At 38.6% G+C, this 24,455-nt stretch overlaps 1 protein-coding gene and 1 long non-coding RNA gene across 3 annotated transcripts in view; one reads left to right on the forward strand and one right to left on the reverse strand.

Moving 5' to 3' along the window:
- The window catches only part of LOC120999215, a 117,007-nt gene that overhangs the window by 83,597 nt on the left and 8,955 nt on the right, over positions 1-24,455 (forward strand). The window lies entirely within an intron of this gene.
- The window catches only part of MEIS1 (Meis homeobox 1), a 141,955-nt gene that overhangs the window by 23,989 nt on the left and 93,511 nt on the right, over positions 1-24,455 (reverse strand). For both annotated transcript variants that reach the window (XM_040430088.1, XM_040430089.1), the window contains exon 9: positions 3,998-4,074. In XM_040430088.1, coding sequence (XP_040286022.1) covers positions 3,998-4,074 — 77 coding nt within the window. The remainder of the gene's footprint in view (positions 1-3,997; positions 4,075-24,455) is intronic.

The following is a 24,455-nucleotide window of genomic DNA, read 5'->3' on the forward strand; positions in this document are numbered from 1 at the left end:
GTTCATGAAAATTATACTTTGGGAGGGTTTTGCACGAGTCTAAAGAAATCCACAAAGAGTAATAAAGGATGACAGGCACATAGAGATGTTTAATCCCCTTCTAATGCCACTAAAATCTGGCAGCTTAATAATCTGATGGTTCTATCTCTATGAATCAGGCTGAAATATGTGAATGATAGAATATATTATGTTATATTCAGAGGTGTAGACTAGAGAGAATACCCCTATCGGAAAATGACGGTGCCCGATGACGTAAATGTCCACAGAGCCTTTCCCTCTCTCCTTCTCCCTGGTTTACCTACAGCATCCTCATTCACACATCCGTAATATTGACACTTGAATCAGGGGCACTATTTTGCCCCAACCATTCGCACAGCCTCCGAATATTACAGGTACACCCTCAAACTTCTTATAATTAGAGAATAAATAATTATGAATGAGGAAATCTGCAGTGCAAGCCATAAAATAATTAACGGCCAAGGATACATTGCACGTGAGAAGGAAAATTCTTGCATAAAATACTGAAATGATCTTCTAGAATATTAAATTATTAATTTATGTTCTTTTTATTGGGCTGATTCAAGATCTTCCTTAAACTGTGAAATCAACAACGACATTACTGAAAAATAACAAAGTGCCGGTTCAAACATATTTGCATTCACAAACCATCCTGTATTCCCAGCCCTCCTTTTAACAGGGCAGCAGAAAACTAATCTCCCAAGGCAATTCAGGTCACAGGCATTGATAACCTTTGCAGTCTACGGCTGCAAGTTTGCCTGTCGCTCACAGATAATGCACTTTGGATATTAATCCTATAATCGCAAATATAACATATAAAGCTGCAAGTTATCGTGAAGGTGTTACATGGGAGATTACACAGAATTATATTGACCGAAGTGACATCTCATGTAATGTGGTGTGAACATCTCATAGCGACAGTTTCTATATACACTTATGTATATCATGCTACAGAGATGAAAATATCAAATGAATCTGCTGCACGTGATAGCATATGGTGTTCTTGTAGTACAGACAAGAATTGATCTTAGGCAAACATCATGGCGTATTAGCTGTCCTGCTAGAATCTATGTGACTCTCTAAATCGCCATAAGATAGGCAAACAATGAAGTGTGTACCCTAGAGGTTCTAGTTATCCCATTACTACTTATACAGGTTCTGGTTAATGCATGTATATTATAATGGCTTAATAAGCTAGCATTTGGAAAATACTAGTATTTGTGGTGTAAAAACATCCAACCGAATGAAGCTCTGGTTTCAATCCTCATTAAATATTATATACTGAGGAATGGCATTAGTGGAGGATTGAGCCTACATAGGGACAAAAGAGGGGTAACCAACCAGATGGTACCACCACTATTATTTCCTACAATGTATCAAAAAGGGGGCAACCAACCAGATGGTACCACCACTATTATTTCATATCAGAAGGGGACAGTGATAAGTACATAGCTCTTCTGTCCTTGGATGGAAGGATGTGATGGCACTTTCCAGTGCCAAGCCAAATAATGTAATTAGATTTTTTATGAAGACAAAATTCATGTGTCATACCTTGTCCCCCTTACTCTTAAAGTGGAACTATGCTTTCAGTAGACCTTTGATATGTGATTGGGATATATTAAAAGTTTAGATCAGTGGGGGTCTGATCACTGAAACCCCCACTGATCTCTAGAACAAGGAGAGAGAAGTGCATGCTTAGGGTGCTCCCTTTCCTTGCTGCACAAAACAGGAGTGAATCAGGCCTATAGACTTACTATTGAGTCAGTCTCGCTTTCTGTGCTCCAGCGAGGAGAGAGTACATGCTAAGCGAGAGCTTTTCTCTTCTTGTTTCTAGAGATTGGTGGGGGTCTCAGCGCTCAGATCCTTTTGATCTAAGTTTTTGATATGTCCTTATGACATATCAAAAGTTTACTGAAAGTACAGTTCCACTACTTGTTGAAAGAGGGACCATACTTGTTAAAAGAGTTAAGAATAAGCAGGCCATGAAATTGTCAAACTTCTGGGACCCCCAATGTTTAGCTTTAATCTTTGGGGAAACAAGGCAATGAGTGTTCAATTTCCCTGCAGCACCTCCACTGGAGAAATTAAGTATTACACAGTGCAAGTTCTAATTAGGGTCCATTCACACGTCCGTAGAATGGGTCCGCATCTGTTCCGCAAATTGCGGAATGGGTGCGGACCCATTCATTCTCTATGGGGCAGGAATGGATGCGGACAGCACACATCCGCATTTCCAGAGCACGCCCCCGATCTTCCGGTCCGCGGCTCTGGAAAAAATAGAACATGTCCTATTCTTGTCCGCAATTGCGGACAAGAATAGGCAGTTCTATTGGGGTGCTGGCCAGGTGTATTGCGGATCAGCAATACACTACAGAAGTCTGAATGGACCCTTAATTGGTTGAATGATCTGATTGTTCCTCCATTGTGAGAGATGCTCTTTATATATGCTTTCCACTATCTCCACTTGATCCTGAACAATTAGTCAGAACCCCATACATGGGTATGTGATCATTTGTTTTCTGAACTGGACAATCCCATTAGGTTAACTAGGGTGTACCCTGGATCCTGAAGGGGTCAAAAGGAGCACAAGATTTTATATTGGTTTGTAATTTACATTTCATCCCCATGGATGGACCCCAGACGTGGACTTGCTCCACTTATTGTCACTCATAAAGGACCATAGCAGCAGAGTCTTTGGGCCAGATTTATCATTAGCTCAGGTCAGAATAATGGAGTGAAAAAGTCCCAAAAAAGTCCCAAACGCTAAAACTGCGCACAAATTTGCGACTTTTTTCTGCTCCGCACTATGCTCGCCAGTTTTCTGAAAGTGGGCGTGTCTTCTTATGTAAATGAATCTCTAGACAGATTTACTATTGGGACTATTTAAAAAAGTCGCAAAAAAGTCGCAAAAAAGTCCCAATTTCACTCCAGTGAGGACCATGCTTATCTTATGAGACTTTTTAATAGAACATGCGACTTTTTCATAAAAACGTGCGACTTTTTCGTAAAGATGTGCGACTTTTGTAAAGCTGCTTACTGACGGATAAACTGCTACCGTCAAACCACATTTATTACAGTCTTAAAGGGCCGATCATAAATCTGACTTGGCTAAAACTGACTTTAGCCATATGTTAAAGTGGAGTGAGCTGTCAGAGGAATGATAAATCTGGCCCTATGGGTAAGCCTTTTCTGACACAAAGGCAGGAATTTATAATGCCCTGCACTCTAGTTTTCAAAAGTCACAAAATAGGGCTTTGTGAATTTTTGGAGTTACTTGTGCACATATTTCGCAACTTTTTGGATTTTTACACCACTCACTGCATTTTTGAAAAGTGTGAAAATGAGTGTGATTTGATATATTAATAAATTTCACTCCAGATTTATCACTGCGACTGTTTTAAAAGTCATAATAAAAGTCGCAAACTCAGCCTCAGTAGGGGGTGATATAAAAAATAAAAAAACTGGAGTACCAATTCTAGACAAACGTGTAAGGCTTAAAATATGCCAAATTTTGGGAGATATTTGAGGCAAAGTATGCCAATAGAGACTCCTGCAAAACTGACTTCAAATGTTATCCTGATGATAAATTACCCCCATAACTTAAAAAATAAATAAATAAATTGCCCTTTAAGGTTTGTGTAGCAAAATGTCATGGGTCTTATATATAAAGATCCGGGTTCTTCTCTTTTCTACAAAATGTCTATAGAATCCTCACAACCAGCCTTGCAGCCATAGCCCAGTATTAATCTAATGTAAATGCAATATCTGAATTCCTAGAATTATAAGAATACGGTCATATTCCTATAGAATAACGTTCATATAACTGGAAACATTCTTTAGGCCATATTACTTTTGCATCAGTAAACTACAAGAGAAAATAAGCGATTACAGGGTGTGCCATAGTAACACAAATGATTAGCTGCAGGTTGCCAGAGGCTGGAGCGCTCATTGTGTATAAACACTAAGTCAAATTACTTACCAATTGTTCACTTGAAGTATGGTGAGACCTGTGTCTTGTGCCAACTGTTTTTTCTGTTCTTCTGAGGGGTAGGGGTGCTGCAAGTAAAAAAGAGAGAGTGTCACTCTTTATTGTGATCAGATTTCATTTTGTTACAAATACAGATGCCAGCGTGCGGTCAATAATTTAAAAAAAAGCGCAAAATGGTGAGGTGTGTCAATCTTTTACATAATCTAATTATTAGGCAGACATACCAATTATAAGAATTAGCGGAGTAAAGAAATAGCTATTAAGAACCCTGGCTATTCACTCATATTCATTTTATCTTGGGTTGGTACACAGTAGGAGCGAAACTTAAGCGGGTATCCTACCAGCAAACAATCAGATAAGAAGTGCCGGCACCACTTTGAAATTCAGTTTAAAACATTTAGAAATAATGGACGAGAATATTAAGAAAAAAAGGACCTCGTTTGGCACTGTGATCTGAGTCCTCCACATTACGTGGCTCATCAACGAAATGCTGGGATCTTGAACACGTGCCAACTTAAGGTCACTCAACACATATTTTGCCTGACATTAACATAACTGTCTTAGTCTAATCATGAGACTGAGAGGCCAAATGCTCTTATTCAAAGGATTTTTTTTTTAATTAATGTTATGGTTAATAGAGGTATAAGATTTCCTATGAGAACCCAAATGTACTTAACTAAAGAAAATTACATCATTCTCAATGACTTATTAAAAGATGTTAATTAACTAGTTTAAGGAGCATATTCCATACACTTAGAGATCAGAATTCTTTCAGTCGTGGGTCACACAGAGAATTTATATAAATTAACCAGTGTTTCTAGGCAGAAAAATGGATTTGTGCATTGGACCTGATGTTTTCAGATTACGGTTGATAGATATCCTTGGATGTGGATAGAGAAATCACTATAGAATATTCGCACTACAGTTATCTGACTGGGGCCACATTGCGTCATGGATGAAATTGTGAAATTTACTGAAATGTAAGTAAATCACGATTGACCATGGTGATGGCCGAGTTGGCTCAACCAATGTGCTGCATCCAATGGAAAAACCGCTGTGTATTTTTCATGACATGCTGAGGTTTGAGTTTCTCAACTCACATGTAAGTGGTAGAAAATCAACTATCTGAGGTTCAAGAAGCACAACCTAGTATTTACTGGTTATTGTTAGACATTGACCATACTTGAATAGTAAACAACTAGTAATGCTTTTTTTAACAGATTTATGTAATTCTTTTGGTTCAGATATACCATATCCTTACAAACATACAGAGTTCTTCTAAAATATTCTAAGGGCTCAGCCCATTTCATGTCTCCAGTGCCATTTAGAAAATAAAAAGATAATTCTAAATGGTTGAGAATATTCGAGACATAAAACAGATTGATAATTTGCATAATAAATATCTAAAGAATACAGAAAAACATGCATGAAACTGTAATTTAAGATGGCTATACAACTTGAATAGCTTTTCCTCCCAGTATCCCCAATACACATCAATATTTGGCTCGAAGGGCTGTGCACAGTGTCTTACTGGGGTTCCTTGGGCCCATCAAAGAAAATTATACTCCGTGCCCAACTCCTATATCATCAATTATGTCTAACAGATTTTAAATCAAAGAAATAGAACCTAACGGCAAATGATTTGCTTCAAAGACAGTAAAAAAAAAAAAAAAAATTTGACCTCGACCCACTACAATATTAGAGCCGGGGCCCACCGGAGGATCCTCTTGTAATCTGGTGGCACCTTTGACTCTGGCTGTGCATGTTTTCTAAATTGTGTGATAGATAAGCCACTTCCAAACACTTCAAAATGATTGGACATGTAAAATTCAACATGCCTGATCAGTAGTGTTGATCGAGCACCAAAGTGCTTGGGCGCTTGAGTAGAATACTACAGAGCACCCGAGCACAATGGAAGTCAATGGGAGAACCCGAGAATTAAACCAGGCACCCCCTGCTGAGCTAACCATCTAAAAAATTAGGGGTGAGGTTCTGCCGCTGATCTGACCTTCTAAAACATTAGGGGCGAGGGCCTGCTGCGGATCTGACCATCTAAAAAATTAGGGGTGAGGGTCTGCTGCTGATCTGACCATCTAAAAAATTAGGGATGAGGGTCTGCTGCTGAGCTGACCATCTAAAACATTAAGTGCGATGGCCTGCTGCTGGTCTGACCATCTCAAAAATTAGGGGTGATGGTTTGCTGCTAAGCTGACCCTCTAAAACATTTGGGGGGGCGAGGGCCTGCTGCTGATCTAACCATCTAAACCATTATGGGCGAGGGCCTGCTGGTGACCCTCTAAAACATTAGGGGTGAGGGTCTGCTGCTGAGCTGACCCTCTAAAATATCAGGAGCGAGGGCAGCATAAAAAGCATGTTTATAGGATGGAGGAGGACGAGAAAAGGAAGATTGAACCATATACCCTTTTTTGTGGTGGAAGGGGTGCATGGGAATACATAGCCAGCACGTAACACAAGGGAAGAGGAGGCAGTGGTGTGACCCGCAGACACTGATTGTGGACCCATGCGTTCGGCCCACCAATTAGGGTGCTATGATGCCATGTGATAGATCATGCTGGTGGTGATGAGGTTGCTAGTGTTCACGCCCCTGCTCACTTTGGTACGGCACAGGTTGCAAATGACAATTCTTTTATCGTCCGCACTTTCCAAAAAAAAAGTGCCAGACTGAGAAACACCTACCCCTTGGCAAGGGAGATTGCTGCAAGGGGGTGCTTCGGGGAATAGTTGTGGGCGTGTTTGGTGTGGCCCACCTTCTCCCTTTTGCCACCCCACTGCCTCTTCCAGCCTGTTGCGGTGCTGCGGATCCCTCCCCTCTGTACTGCTGTCCTCGCTCGGCTTGCTACCTTTCCAGGTTGGGTCAGTGATTTCATCGTCCACCACCTCCTCTTCCACTTCTTCACTCTGGCCATCCTCCTCACTTATTGACAACTCTGTCTCATCCTCATCATGAACCTCTTGAGACACTAATTGCGGTTGACTTATTGGCAACTGTGTCTTTTCATCATCATCCACCTCGTGAAACACTAATTGCCGTTCCCCACTATCATCTTTTTCTGACTGTGGATGCTCAAGAGTTTGGGAATCAGTGCACAAGATCTATTCATGTCCCTCTTCAAGTGGGCTTGGCGAGAGGTCCAAATCAAGGAATGGTGATGAAAAGAGCTCCTCTGAATATCCTAGTGTGGGATCACTTGTTTGCCAAGAGTCTCCATGGTGAGAGGAAGGAGGATCAGGGTGAGGATTCTGTTGACCAGACTATTGGCTACTGAGATTGGATTTTGTGGAAGACAGGGTGGTGCTTAACAGAATGGAAGCATTATCTGCTGAAATCCAACCAACCACCTGGTCGCACTGGTGTGACTTCGAGAGTGGTGTCCTGCGCCGCCCTGCAAACTGCGACATGAAGCTAGGTATTGTGGATGGGTTTGTTTCTTGTGCTCTGGCAGCAGGCACAGTTTCACCACGGCCTCTGCCTGCACCATCAGAAGCACGGCCACTTCTCCGTCCCTTACTGCTTGCCTTGAGCATATTAAATGGTATATATGCTTGCAAGTATGTCACATGTACAGTAGCGCAGGTTTTGTAAGTGTATACGCAAATAAATTGAATGTCACAGATATTTAGGAAGCGCAAACGTTATATAGGAGATGTAGCGCAGGTAATGTCGCTGTCACCGGCGGCGAAAATATTAAAATGAATGTCACTGATATTTTGGATGTGCAAACGTTATACAGGAGATGTAGCGCAGGTAATGTTGCTGTCACCAGCGGTGAAAAAAGTAGACTGAATGTCACTGATATTTAGGATGCGCAAACGTTATACAGGAGATGTAGCGCAGGTAATGTCGCTGTCACCAGCGGTGAAAATATAAAACTGAATGTCACTGATATTTAGGATGCGCAAACACTATACAGGAGATGTAGAGCAGGTAATGCCGCTGTCACCAGCGGCGAAAAAATTAGACTGAATGTCACTGATATTTAGGATGGGCAAATGTTATACAGGAGATGTAGCGCAGATAATGTCACTGTCACCAGCGGTGAAAAAATTACACTGAATGTCACAGATATTTCGGATGCGCTAACGTTATACTGAAGATGTAGCGCAGGCAATTTTGCTGTCACCAGCGGCCAAAAAATTGCACTGAATTTCACAGCACAAATGTAACACAACAGATAGCAGAGGTTGTGTCACTGTCAGCAGCGGCCAAACAATTGCATGCAATTTCGCGCAGGTTGCACTAATAATATATATGGCAGTCAGATAAAACAAGAGTCCTGAAAAGGGCTTTTGGGTCTCTAACACCTTTCAACAGTAAACCCTGGCTGAAAAAAAACTATCCCTGTCCATACACTATCTGTCCCTTCTGCTGCAGATCTCCCTTACTAAGACTGAGCCGAACCACGTGTCATCGAGTGCTATATAGCACCCGATGACGAATTCCGGCCAGTCAATCACTGTAATGCCAGTAACCAACATGGCCACGGCATTACAGTTAGTGCCAATACCTCCACGCACGTTTATTGGTTGCTCGATTAAAAAAGTGTTCAGCCGAGCATGCTCGCCCAACACTACTGATCAGTCCACCTACATCATCTGTCAGAGGAAAGTTGGGACATCCCCTGATACATTGGATAGTTGGCCAGCCCTGCCAAAAGTTGCAGGTTTGGCCAACATTCATCTAATGGGTCTATCTAACCTTCTTTTAGGGTTGGGCATGGATGAAACGCTATTGGTTATACTGTTAAATTAGTAAAAATTATGTCATATTTTTCAGAAGCAAGTTAATACATGCTTCTATATCCTCTAATTCAGATCCTAGACACTATGTACCTTCTATTTTTGCAGGCTGTTTTGCTGAAACTCATTGTCAATATTTATTAATCATCAAAAGGACATTGCAGTCCTCACACTTCTGAGTACGATCTGCCAACGATAACATATTTCCATTCATACTGCATATATTTATGTGTGGTTTAGCAGTATTGCTGAGAGAAGGCACCTGCGAGAAGGCCACATCTGTATTAAAATATGCCGGTTAGGCTAGCTTTTAATTCTATTAGCATTATTTGCTAAGACGGATTAGACATGCCCTAACATTTCTTGCATGCCTGCTTGCTACACTGTGATCCACGTATAGTCCTGTTGTTTTTTAAAAGCATTCCACCATTCTTCTGATTGATTGCTCATTGTGGCCTTTAAGAGGTGTAAAGAATATGTCAGCATTGGTAATTCCGGACGGATTTACTTATTTTTACTATGGGAAGTTCACAATCAGTATATAAACATGCCTTCTCATTTACCCGCCTTCAGGATTAGTCATATTGTTTTTATACTCTATCTCACCAAACGCCTAAAATACACTATTATTCTTTAAGTTATGCCATAAATTTATAGATAACGCAAGTCCATTTTCACTCAGTTTTAAAGGCTTAAATTTCACGCTGACTTATCATTTAACCAAGACAAGGTACTGAGAATATAGGGTAAGATTTGAAGTCAGTTTTCCTTGAGTCTGGTTGGTGTACTTTGCTTCAAATTTATGAAAACACCTTTGTCTAGACATGCTACTCAATTTTTCTCTACCAGTCCTGGTGTGGCTTTAGGACTTTTTTGTGACTTAAAAAAAATAAAAAATCACAGTCATGAATCTGGAGTAAAACTCATTAACATAGCCAATTATGCCCACTTTTTCATCTACTTTTCAAAACTGGAGTGTAAAAAATGTGAAACGTCCCAAAAATTTTACACAAGTGACCTCAAAAAGTCCCAAAAACCCTATTTTGTGACTTTTTGAAGACAGAATTCTGTAACTCAGAGCGTGGGAAAATTCCCCCCATGTTGTTTTTGTATAAATATGGAATAAAATGGGCAGACTGAGGAGTGGGTCCCCCTTCTAGATGATACAGATTATGAGCCCCAATGATGGAAGCGTAATTGAAGATGGTAAGCCCTGTTCACATCACTTTTTGTTCCCACATTTAGAATATGTATCTACACTAAAACATAAAGAATAGTATGCCGTTTTTGGCTTCAGTCAGTGCTGGAATTTTAAATGTATTGTCAAGTATGCTTATCATTTTTAAAATATATCTATTTTCCAGGACTTACATATTGTTGAACTTTTCCCCGGATAGGACATAAATATCAGATCGGCGGGCATTATACACCTGGCGCCCCCTGCCGGAAACTATTTAGAGAATGGAGCCAGAAGCAGAAGTCTCATTCCAGTTGTGTAATGTTGACGTGAATGGGAGAAGAGCTGCAGTATACCAGGATGGCCACCACAAAGTGGATGAAGTCTTCGTCTTCTGCTTTTGGCTCCATCTACTGTTGTTTCTGGCACAAGTGTGCTGAAAACAACTGATTAGTGGGAGTGCATGCCTGCCTCTAAAGCTAAAACTGTTCGTGAGTATAACTTATAAGATCATTGCTAGTCATGCCATAAAAGTTGGGGTCGTTAATATCAGGATATATACGATAGCACCAATGGCTAGATGGTCGAACTGATTTAATAGGCTCCTCTAGATATAGTCTATAAAAACACTCCATTTTACCCTAACACTAAAACACCAGATAATTTTTGAGAAGACACTTTGTAGCACTTATATCTTTGAAAGATTATGAGTTCCATGTGTGAACCTAATATATAGAAGGAAATAAAAACAAAATACATGATTTAATATCCAAGTTCTTGACTTTGCATGTAGACTTATCCAATGAAGAAAAACTCATGTGGTCTAATTTTAAGTAATTGGAGCAAACTGTGTAGAATGTCATAAAGAAAGCAATAATTGCTAGCTTGCCTCAAGCTATTGAAAATGAGGATTTAATGTCTGTTATGCTATATTAAATTGTTCTGCATTCTTTGCAACAGACAAGACCAGGCAAATTAAGCCTCAAACCCCTTTAGCCACCATATAAAATAAAATAAAACAACATAAACACCTTCCCACTGAATAAATAATAAAAAAAGAAATCTATTGTGTGAAATCATTTTCCCAAACGTCATTATTGTGTGTTGGAGTCATCTGATCTCTTCTCTGGATATTTATTGGCTTACTGTAGCAGAAACTTTCAATTTCATGAAAAATCTATAATTGCCATAATCACATGAAAGCCATGACTTCATACAGCTAATCCACCTCAGCCAACGGCCCATAATGACACAGACCTTTTAACTGAAACTTAATATGCTTCAAAATACTTAAATACTTTCCATCCTTCTTTTTTATATTTTTTTTTTTATTTTCGGTGGGTTGCAGGTTCCTTGATTTTTGGGAGGTAGAGGTGGTCTGGAGAAAAGGGAGGAGGATTAAGATGCTATCTACAAACATAGCTAACAGACAAGACCAGACAAGGTACCACCACGCCACAGGCTACTCTGCCAAAAAGAAATTTCAAGTTCACATTCTGAAATCAATTAAAGCTGTGGTCATCACAAAACAAAATGAAAAAACTGACAAAAAGGATCATACGTCAAGATTACCATCATGTAATAAAACTAGCAATTAATCATGTTTCTAATTGCTGCTAATGACTCTTAGATGGTATGAACGTTTTGAAGGAAAGATGGCCTTCAATTTATGTATAGAGGTTACTTTCACTTAAAAAACGTAACAAATGTCAGTTGGGTTGAATTGTTGGCTTTTAGGGTTAAATGTCTATGAGAAGTTCCATGCACAAAGCTATCTTAAAACTTACTATTGGAGCAGGAAACACTGGCCAAGTGACAACACTGTCAACAAGACAGCAACACTCACACAACTTGCTGTATCCAACCAGAACATTTTATCTAGACATGACCAATGGGACCAGATAAAGGTATTCATTAGACAGGCTGCCCATGTGGTCAACTTAAAAGTGTCTATCTACTTCAGACGGCAGTAGGCTGAACTTATGTATGGTCAACAGCTGTTTTTCCAAACTCTCATACGTCCAGACTCCCATGCTTGACCAAGCATTAATGTGTTTTGAATGAGGAAAGGGGAGTAAGGGCAATTATCGAGAATAAATGTTCCTGCAATTACTTGATGTTGCCAACCAACCAACAAACGAGCACAGCTCTAACTTTTCAGATGATTGCATGCAGCACCCAAAAATTATAGCCTGTTGCCAGCGCATTGCCCAGGGTAAACAGGGAATGTACTGCTGACAATATGAAGAGTGAATGGGGACAAAAACCTGTACTAACAATTGTTCACCCCCCATTTCACCTTAGGTCAATGTATAAAAGACTTTAAACAAGTGCTGATCGGCATTCATTTATTGCAGGGCAATAGCCCGTATTAGAGGACCCTAAGCAAGACACCTCTGGCAGCGGCTTATCTCGCCTAAAAACAAAGTGATTTTGCATGCTGAAATCCAACAGCCTAATACTTCTTTTTCCCAATATCTTATCATTGAGAGAAAGTGGGGACACCTCAGAACACATTCAATAATGAACCTGTTGTTGGGCTTTGCCAATATTAATCTAATGTATATGGTCATCATTATTTATTTCTATTTATTGTAAATGGACTAGGAGTTCTGAAATCCCCAGTATTGGCCCATTTTCAGCAAGTGAATTAGTTCTACTTAGGAAATAGAATGGGAGTTGAAGGGCACAACATTCAATAAGGCCATAACCAACTTGCACTGAGCACACATGGCAGTAGTATGCATCTTCCATGTAATACATAACAAAATAAATCACCCTACTGATGTGTCTGATCAAAGCTGTCTATCCTTCTCATACAGTGAGTCAAGACTTTTGCCTGGTTGTTTCCATTAGCCTTGTACCAGTATCTCTTGAAAGCTTAATTATTTGCAAACAATTGATCAAGATGGGAATATGAGAAAGGATATTCTAGGACCAAGGGAGACCTACATTGCATTAGTAGAGCAAACAAAATTACCTTTAGTTCTCACAAAAAAAATTATGATCAGGACAATGTCTATGGGAGAGTAATAGTTGTAATGGTTCTCCGGGAGTGCTCTCTGGGCTAATACCTAAAAAACCAGGAAGGCCAAAAAACAGAGATTATGTAGGAGAAAGCTGACCCTCTCTCTCAGAATCAATTCTGTACATATTGTCAGTTTAACACTTGGTTTTCTGTTAGATCTTTGTCTGTATTCCCATCACCCAGATGGTTTTCCATCTTCATTTTTTTGTAGGTTGTTTAGTCCTGTACTTAAACACTCCTCCGACTCTTATATAAATATATTCTGTCTGCTTTGTAAAAAGAAAAGCAAAAAAAAAAAAGCATTGATTTATCATTGGAAATAGCAAGCATTTCTTCATACTTAAAAATACCCTTTCTTTAAACAGAAGGTACGCGGCACGAAAACATACATATTTTCAGGCTCAGTGGACACCTGCCCTTAAACCTTACAATCTAATTTTAGCGCCAGAAAATCAGTGACTTGTCCAAGATCACAGCAGTTGTTACTGGACCAGTGATTTTAAAACAAAACTACCATAAGACAGAAAATACAGAAGATCTTAGTAGATGGAATGATGCGAATATTGGTCGAGCTTAAAAGGGTTGTCTAGCAGATAAAGAATTCTTTAAAAAGGGGTCAGAATCAGTTAAGAAAAAATAAACACTTCCTCACCTTACTGAACCTTTGCCACTGTCCTTCTGAGGTTTCCCTGGTCCCCTCTGGCCTGTAATTTCTAATCCTGCTTAACATGAAGGAAATAACTGCTCATCAAGTCATTGTCCATAGCAGTGACCCACCAGTGATTGGCCGAGTGATCATTTTCTGTATGTCGAGACAGACCAGTATGTATAGACCAGGGGAAGGGACCCAATAGGCTTTGGAATGGCTACAGTAGAGGATCATTGAGGTCTGTGCTTCTCGGGCCCTCTTGACATGAAGGGAATAACTGCTTATCCAATCATTCACCGTAATTGTTACCCACCAGTGATTGGCTAAGTGGTCATTTTCTACATTTCAAGATGAACCAATAAGTGTACATTTGGGGAGGATGGGGGGACCCAGTATGCCTTGGAATGGCAACAGCAGAGAATCATTGAGGCCTGTGCTTCCTGGTCTCTCTTAATATGAAGGAAATAACTACTCATTTAATAATTGACCGTAGCTGTGACCCACCAGTGATTGGCTGATTGGTCATTTCCTACATGTCGAGAGGAACCAGTAAGTATAGACTAGTGGGGGGCCCAGGGGACCTTGGAATAGCAGTAGCAGAGGATTGATGCAGCGAGTAATAGCTTACTTTCGCTAGGCCTCTATGTATTAAGATGTTTGTTAGGTTATGCAGTTGTGTTATAATGCATTGTCAATATAGTCTTCATCATGATTGGACTGTAGTTTTCTGAGTGTTCCAGGAAAACAATTTGATTCACACATGTAGTTTTTGATAATTTTTTTGATCCAGGATTGTATAGAAGAATATATAGAAAATACTAAAAATTTTTAGCATCTACTCCTGTGTTTTGCCCAAAAACTTCATAAAAAACTGCACCAAAAGTGTCATATTAGTCACAAGACCAAACCAAGAACCATAAGGGTATAATAGACTTGCCTTATTTTTCTGCTTCAAAACATTCCTCTATAAAAATAATGGTTGTACATAAAGCTATCTTATTTATCATAAATATTTATATTGACCCATTTTCTACATTTTTACTTATTTTACCACATAGACATAATTAAAGTGCTGAAGCTAGGGGCATATGACCCTTGACACCAAGACACAAAACATTCCCTAGGTTTACACAAACATCAACTTAATTGTAAGTCATAGTTTTACTCCAGTAATAAATCAGTTTAGTATTTGCAGCCATGACTATAACCTGTATGGACAACCAAATGACCTCCTGGAGAACAGGAGGGTAAAAACATAATTGGACCTCATGAATATCAGCTTATTATGACTCCATAGAACATGGAGTTTTATGGAGATTTAAAGAGGAGCTCTCCTAACAGGCTGCTTTGGTAAAAACTAATTCCTGATAAAAATAACAATTGAAGAGCATCTTTTCTTATAACTCTATGTTATTTCTTTCTTGTGTTATTCATACTATAACCGTAAGAGTAAAGTGAAAACTAAATGCTCCTGTCAACTAGGCGCATCCCTGAAAAGTCTGCCATTGGCAGCACTGATTGGAGAGTTTCAGAACCCCAACTGGTAACACTCAGTTGCCAATTTATTAATAAAAGTTTAGTAGGAATAACAGAGAAATGGCACAATATAGGGCAAGCTTCAGAATTGTCATTTCATCTGAAATACAATAAATTAATTAGACATGTCAGGAGTTGTAACAGGTCCGTACTCTTTATTATCCATAGACTTTTATAGGGCTATACTGTACCTCTGTATACCTTTAATTAGATCATAACTATGTACTTAGGCCTATTTTGAAGTGCAAGCCATTGTTAACATATATCCAAATACTAGTTTATTTATGAAGAGGTACAGCTATATAAACCCTAACAGTGCATCCCATTCAATACAATGCAATAGAAAACATTACAATAGAAAGTTAATGTTTGACTAACTGCCAACCACATCTGTGGTCGTGTAAGCAGAAGCAATATAGTGAATTCAGTAGCACTAAACTTCAATGTGTTGGTTGCTCAGATGTTTCTAATAGAGCCCCTTAATCTTTGGAAAGGTGACTGCTTCCTAACCCCTATCAAAAGACTGCAAGGCAAGGACCATGTTCTCATGGATGAGTCTTCTGGGTAGTTTGCAAACATTTGAAACAGAAAGGGGAGGCAATAAGTATAAAGAAATTCAAACATATTAATGCTAAGGGGGGCAGTTATCAAGACCTGCATTTTACACAACAATCTTATACTCTGTCCGCTGGCATCTGATGCGACACAATTATGTGTAGGTCCATTCACCAAAGCAGAGATCAACACCAGCAAGGGAACTGGTGTTTCCTGACATATATTATATCTGTTGGACCGCCTACTCCGGGCCCTCAACACTAGCCACTTTGGAAAGTGGTAAAGGAATGAGTAAAATTCCCCAAAAAGTTTGCACAACAGCAGCATGTGACAATTTGTGATTTTTTGCCGCCATTTTACTGGTGCAGAGGGGATGATGAATTTCCTTCTAAGCTTGAATTTTGTCACTAGATTTAATTAAAATTAATCTCACAACTTATTTAATAATTTATTAATAAAGTTATTTAAAAAAAAAATGTTTTCTGATAACAATTTAGAACTTCCTTTAATAGGCAGTCAGTAGTAGAAGTAATGACAATAGGAAATAAAACAAGGCTACAGCACAGGCAGATGGAAAATGTCCAACTTTTATATCTTAATGAACCGCCTTGTCCAAATGTTCTCCTTTCATCAGAGTTTCCACCACTGGCAGACTATACGGATGCCAGGACAGTGATACAGGAGTTATCTTATCTGCTCCAGTAACCACGTATCAAAAACATTCTCTCCCTCATGGCCATGCCCCCGTAACAGTGTTTTGTAATGCATGAAGGAAATTTGAAAATAATCTTACACAGAGCTCAATATAGAGATAAACCAAGTCCAAACAAGTCCTGTCTCAGACCTCATCCTCAGTAATCCATCTGACATAAAAGTGTATCTACTTAAAACTGGGCAAAGACACAAAGGAAAGCAATATATTTTGGGGAAATGTAAAGATTGTGCCAAGTAGTCTTGAAATAGAGTGGTTAAGAAGGTATACCTCACACTAGGGTCACTAACTTTTCACTAAACCTTTGATAAGTTGATAAGTCATAAAGATATATAAAAAGTTTAGATCGGCGCGGGTCTGAGCACTGAGACCTCCACGATCCCTAGAACAATAGGAGAGAAGTGTGCGAATGGTGTGCTGTCTCTCCTCTCTGCATGAGAGAGGCTCCATAGAAGTCTATGGGCTTGTCTTTATTCCATCCTCTGTAGCGTGGAGAGAAAGTGCGCTATCCACACGCTTCTCTCCCCTTGTTGTAGCGTTCAAGCCCATACTGATCAAAAATTTTGATATGTTTCGATGACATATCAAAAGTTTTGTGAAAAGTTAGGGACTTTTTAATATTTCATGAGCAATGTGCTCTTTATACATATGCCATTTCATGTGTGAACAAGAGAATAGAAATCATCCTTAAAGTTGAACTGTTTCCAAACTGACCATTTTTTTTCTTCCTGTTCAAGCTTTACAGTAGGTAGATCAATGGGAGAGAAGACATCTTCTTCTTTGGAAATGAACAGCCTTCAGTAGGACCCATAAAAAAACTAGTTTTTGAATAAGAAATTAGTTGTCACTCCTATTCTCCACTATTCAATGGCCAGAAAAAAAGCACCTTCTAGAGCAGGGATGGCCAAGCAGAGGCTCTCCAGCTGTTGCAAAACTACAACTCCCAGCATGCACAGACTGCCTAGAGCTATCAGCCTACAGAAGGGTGTGGTGTGAGTTGTAGTTTTACAACAGCTGGAGAGCTGCAGGTTGTCCATCCCTGTTCTAGAGTAAAGAAAAAACTAAACATGTAGTACATTTTACTGTACTACACCAAATCCAGAATTCAAAAACTCTGACAACCGCCGAAAACTACATCTTGCAGATGGTGGTATTCCCAATGAAGATAGCCAGTAAACATAATATATAGTGCAGCTGAAAAAGGGTTACAGGAAATCTAGTCTGGATAAGATGATGGTCTTTCAAAGAGGGTGGTTTCTTGGAGATTTTTCCCATATAAAATTTGTTTACTGGGCTTTTACATTTTAAAGTAAAAATTAAAAAGAACCGGTTACATAAATTACCCTGTTATCAAGAAATCCTCCCAAGTATATTTGCAAAGTCTTTAGAAATGTAATTCTGAAATACTAAAAAAAATATTATGATGAAGTAGATAATCCTCATATTCCTATGGTCTAAACAGCTAACACCTGTTCTTTTCTGAAACATGTCCGTTCGAGTTCACTCTTTGTCAGCTGTTGGAGCTAAAGAATAAGTGGAGATTGTTATGTCTTGAATGGGTGTGGAGCTGCTGGGAAGGAAGGGAAGTTGTGGGGAGTGAGCAAGGCATTGCTAGATAACAGGTCTGTAATAGTTGATGTAATGCGCCTGCTGTATGATAACTTCAAACCATTTCTAATGAATGGTTGGAAATAAGAAAAAGGAAATGTGGAAGCGATTCAGTTTTAGAAGGTAAACATGCCAAAATTCTAATAAAAAAGTTTATCAGCACACAATTAGGAAAAATGCAACATAATTTGGGTAATAATAAAAATCCTGCTGGTCTACATTTTTAAATTTGACGAAAGATCAGGGCTGTAATTACATAGGGTGCAAAGGTTGTGATCACTTTGAGGCCCTTTTGAGGAGACCAATTCTACAAATATCTTCTAATAGTTGGTGGTGCCTGTTACAGATTCTGTATTTGGTTCGAGGAACTTCAAGTTGCACCTGTCAAATTATCCCCATAGTATTTTCAAAATGGATATACTACTATACTTATATATAGTGCATTTGGAAAGTCTTTGGAAAGTCTTCAGACCCTTTTAGTGTTTTCACATTTTGAAAGCAGAATTATCTAAATACTTTCCAGTTTATTGAAATGGAAAAACTAAAATCTTTAGTTGACAAAAGTATTCAGACCCTTTACTCAGAATTTAATTAAATCACCTTTGGCAGCAATTACAGTCTCCAGTCTTCTTGGGTATGATGCCACAAGGTTTGCACACCTTGATTTTGGGATTTTCTGCCATTATTCTCTGCATATTCTGTCAAGCTCTGTCAGTTTGCATGGGATCATTGGTGGACAACCATTTTCAGATCTCTCCAGAGATGTTTGATTGGTTTCAAGTCAGAGCTGTGGCTTTGTGTCTTTTACTGAGGAGAGGCTTCATTCTGGCCACTCTGTCATAAAGCCCAGATTGGTGGAGTGCTGCAGTAATTGTTAACTTTCTGGAAGTTTCTCTCATCTGCACACAGGATCTTTGGAGCTCAGCCAGAGTGATCATTGGGTTCTTGGCCACCTCTATTACCAAGGCCTTTCTCCCCTAATTACTTAGTTTGGTGGGAGTAGCCCGCTCTAGGAAGAGTCAAACTTCTTAGGAATTATGAAAGCCACAATGCTCTTGTGAACTTTCAATGCAGCAGAAATGTTTTTGTACCCTTCTCCAGACCTCCATCTACACTAAATCTTGTCTCTGAGCTTTACAGGCAGTTTTTCCTCCTTATAGCTTGGTTTTGTACTAATATGCATTGTCAGCTATAAGACCTTACTTAGACAGGGACTGTGTCTTTGCAAATCATGTCCAACTGAATTTACCACAGGTGTACTCCAATCAAGGTGTAGAAACATCTCAAAGATATCAAGAGAAATAGGAGGCCCCCAGAGAAATTTCAAGTATCATAGAAAAGGGTGTGAGTACTTACAGTACAGACCAAAAGTTTGGACACCTTCTCATTCAAAGAGTTTTCTTTATTTTCATGACTATGAAGGCATCAAAACGATGAATTAACACATGTGGAATTATGTACATAACAAACAAGTGTGAAACAACTGAAAATATGTCATATTCTAGGTTCTTCAAAGTAGCCACCTTTTGCTTTGATTACTGCTTTGCACACTCTTGGCATTCTCTTGATGAGCTTCAAGAGGTAGTCCCCTGAAATGGTCTTTCATCTCGATTGGGTTCAGGTCCGGTGACTGTGGAGGCCAGGTCATCTGGCGTAGCACCCCATCACTCTCCTTCATGGTCAAATAGCCCTTACTTTCAAAGTTTTCCCAATTTTTCGGCTGACTGACTGACCTTCATTTCTTAAAGTAATGATGGCCACTCGTTTTTCTTTACTTAGCTGCTTTTTTCTTGCCATAATACAAAATCTAACAGTCTATTCAGTAGGACTATCAGCTGTGTATCCACCTGACTTCTCCTCAACGCAACTGATGGTCCCAACCCCATTTATAAGGCAAGAAATCCCACTTATTAAACCTGACAGGGCACACCTGTGAAGTGAAAACCATTTCAGGGGACTACCTCTTGAAGCTCATCAAGAGAATGCCAAGAGTGTGCAAAGCAGTAATCAAAGCAAAAGGTGGCTACTTTGAAGAACCTAGAATATTACATATTTTCAGTTGTTTCACACTTGTTTGTTATGTATATAATTACACATGTGTTAATTCATAGTTTTTGATGCCTTCCGTGTTAATCTACAATTTTCATAGTCATGAAAATAAAGAAAACTCTTTAAATGAGAAGGTGTGTCCAAACTTTTGGTCTGTACTGTATGTCCATGCAAAATTTAAGTTTTTCCTTTTTAATACATTTGCAAAACATTTTACAAAAAAATGAAAGCGTCTGAAGACTTTCTGAATATATATATAACCTTTGGGGGATCTACAGGGATAATTTATAGCTTTTTTAATAAATACAGTATGGGACCATGATGCATTCTGTCTGGACTGGTGCAGTCCAGTTTATTACCGTTCCCTTATGTTTCTATTGATGACAAGCATATACAGTATTTACAGTTACAACAATTAGATATTAATGTAATATACAATTTTAACCCATCTATCTGCACTAGACCTTGACCATATTTTCTGTCTATGACTCCTTAAAAAGAAAACGCAAGCCTTATATGCTATTTTATTTCAATTTTCTGAATTAGGCTTGCTGTTTCAGTGAATGCTTTTTTGTCCCTGAGTGAACATTATCAAAGATGCACTTTGTGCTAGTAATTTGCATTACAAAAGCAGGGCATAACATAGTCTTAGAACATAGCTTGAATTTATAGTAGCTGAGTCTCGTATCTTTATAAATACTTGAATGTAAACGAGGCCGCTCTTAGCTGTGAAATCACTCAGTGGATCATTGTATTTCCAAATGCCTCTATCATTTGTGGGACCATGGTCTTACTGTGGAAACCATGATATATAGGCAATTACAGAGGATATTAGTAATAATTAACTTTACAGGGTAAGTGACAGGTGGGTGAATATGCATTGAGAAGACAGATTGCAGTGACTTATAAAGTGCAACATTCTAAACTAGATATTCCATTGATTAGCTTATGGAAATAAAATATATTAAATAAATATAATATAAAAAGATTATTATTCTTATTACTGCAAATAAGTTTTCACATTTGACATCATCTTATTTATATTATTTTGTTTATATTATTTTATTATTTTGTTATATATTTATCAATTTTTTTTGCTATTTTTTGTTTATTTACTTATCATGATTTTTAAAAAATGTAAGCTGCCCCACTAAACCGCCCCATAAGTTTCCACTATTAACAGAGAAGGTAGTTTATTTTTTTCCCCCAGTAAATCTAGTGTGAAGAAGTTTACAAGGTGATGTTTAGGAGTATTAAACCTAAAGTCAACACATTATAAGTAAAGCACATAAGCAGAGCTGCTAATATCATTCACACATATGTATGGGAATGTTATTGGTGGTTTTGTATATAGGTGAGATAAAGTAAAGTGAAGGGGGGCAAATATTTTCTCTGGTCTTCCTATCATCACTAGAACACCATAACTAAAACACCAAATTTTATCCTATACTTCCTGTTTATTAAATGTGCTGTGTCTCTTTAAGAAACTTGTATTTCGGATAAAAAAAAGCTACAACTGTTTTCCTAAAGTGCGCACGACTATACAGGGACATTGAGAATGCAGCCAAAAGTTGATGAGAGGTTTATTCAAACTAGTATGGCCTTGTCTTATTTTATATTGCCCTAAAGCTACTTGTAAAAAAAGCAAACAGGTCGGAATAACTGAAATAATATAGAGGTCTGATGACTTCATAAACAGATCAAGTCAAGGCTCTTTATTGCTGACTACAGCAAAGAAAAGGAAAATTCTCCTAATGTCTACGGAATAGCAGACTATTCTCTCATGACCTAGAGTGGTCACAGGCCCAAAGGCCACAATCTGAGTAGTCTCGCTAAACTCAAATGTTTATCCACACATGAAAATATATTTAGCGACCACTAGAATGACAACTCTTCAACAGTTAATACTATAGCATTAGTGACCAAGACTCAAAAACTGATGAAGAATCTCAGAAATTGATGACTCAGGGTCAAACACACTGTCTTTGCAGACAATACCTCGTACAAGGTACAAAAAAGGGACCATCTCAATCTGGATCCCACCTGTTCTATGTAAAGAGTGAAAGGTTTTAAGTGGCCTGAAGTAACCAAAAGTGATCATATGACTGAAGATCCTTACTTCTGACAATCCCAATTTTAGAGAAGTTATTCTTATTTTTTGAAAAGATGCCCAACAAGATTGAGTATTATTTTAGTTCTTGTTGCTTACATAGATCATACCATCTGCCCTTACAAAGGACTCTCCAATAGAGCAGTCCATGGGTGGAGACAACATGTGTGGAGAGTCAATGTGCCATGGGCTTTCATTTTATAATGTAAATTTACTGTCTATCGCCTTCCCAAGTTATTCTATTTTTTTATATGTCAAAGGTGGCCATAGACATGAGAGTTAAAGGCAGAATCCTCAGATTTTTATAGGATCCACTAAACCTAAGTTTGTGGGCCTACAAGATCTTTGCATATCTCCTCTCGTCTGATAATGGAGACAAACGAATTACCGTAGACAACGTGGACTTTTATTTTTGTCTTTTTTACAGTTTTTCTGATATAAGCATAGTAAGAAGTTTCTGGCCACTGCTGTTTTCCCTAACAATTTTCCAAAATATACACGTTATTGGCGTAATGTGTAATCTTAATTGTTTATCTAAAGGGGTTGAACACTAAAGACTAGTCCTTTCCATATGCCATGGCCCACCTCTATTAGTAAGAGACAGTAAAAGAGTAGGTCTTGTTCTGAAGTACTTGGCATTAGTTACCAACTTACCATTCCTAACTGGTTCAGTTTAATGGGAGCCATGTAGTACTTGAATCTTCCCCTTACAGGATTAATAAGCAAGGCCACATTTGGAAAGGTAATTGTCTTAGTTTTTCAGCTGATATTGAAGTGCTGAACCATAACAACTTAATTTATTACTAGTGATGATCACATTTCTGGAATTTCTATTTGGCTCCAATTCTATTCGTACCTGAAATCAATTCTCCCTGAATAGAAAGTGCTTGAATCTACCTTAAAAGTTGTGAATGACATCCTGATTCTTTCCCTCTCTCTCTCCTCTCTTTGCAAATATTCCCCCGAATCGAATCACATGAAATTCTGATTCTATAGAATTAAGATTCTGGAAAAATTCAGGTCCCAAATTTTGATTCTATAGAATAAATTCACTCATCTCTATTCATTACTTGTAGCACTTTTTTTTTTTTTTAAATACCCTGAAATGTATAATTACCATTTTGATCCTCTTTCTGGGATACTGATTAGACAGCATAATACATTTTCAAGCACAAATCACATAACATTTGTGTTAAATCAATGCGTCTGTAAAGAAAACTATATAACGTTGCGCATTGGATCCCGCAGACCGGAGAAGTTCAAGGGGCCAAATCAACATGTCCTAATATTTCTTCTCTGTCACCACATTGCAAGCAGAACTACCCATGTGCTAGAGATTATATAGCCATTTTTGTCTTTTGTATAGGAGTTGCCAAGGTTGTATTCTCATGCCACATGTTTTATTCACAAAGACATCAGGACATTTTGCTTTCAAGTGCGCCTAAACGTAATCATTGCCTCCTAAGCCATTCACTCCTAAGCCCCACACACCTATCTTTACTGCAAATCATCTTTTTTTTTCTTCCTACCAAGTGAGATGGGGGAATTACAATTACAACATTATTAAACAGCCTATCTTCCCAACAAAATAAGTGGTACATAATTTCAGTGTTAATCTCGCCACTTAAAATACAGTTATAGTGTAGCTTCATCTCATTAAAGATCATTGTCCCCAGTAGACTGTTGAATTTAAGGAGGACTCTCACTGTTCCACACCTGCTGCTCAGGTTTCTACGTGATGATGGCTGAATACAAACAGCAGATTTGAGCTTGCTGGACTGCAACTGATGAGCCTAGGCTAATTCAGAGGTGATTATGTAGTTTACTGGACCACTAAACCTCTTTAAGCTTGTAATTACTGCCTATTTGAGTAAAGAACATTCAAAAGCAATTCGCTTGCATCGTGCCTGCCACAGCTGGAAGCTGCCTGCCAGCATTCAGAGGGGACATTGAAATCTACAGGGACAAGGGCTTGAAGCACAGCTAGCAGGTATTAACATCAGTGGCCAAGTGTTTTCACATTCCTTCTCACCTTTCACCATCAAGTACACTGTTAACCCCTCGGCAAATCCAAATGGCTTTGGTAACGCCAAAACCCATACTTTCCGCCTTATACCGCCTTCCCTGCCCATAAAAAAAAAATTTGCAAGAAATATCAGAATGAAATTAAACACCCCTATAATTTCATGGCTACTGAACTCACTTCATAAATGGGCAGCCTAAAGAAAATTAATAAAAAACAATGTAGCGCATAGAGGTATTTGTAT

The sequence above is a fragment of the Bufo bufo genome, chromosome 4 (genome assembly GCF_905171765.1).
Source record: "Bufo bufo chromosome 4, aBufBuf1.1, whole genome shotgun sequence".
Classification (NCBI taxonomy): Eukaryota; Metazoa; Chordata; class Amphibia; order Anura; family Bufonidae; genus Bufo; species Bufo bufo.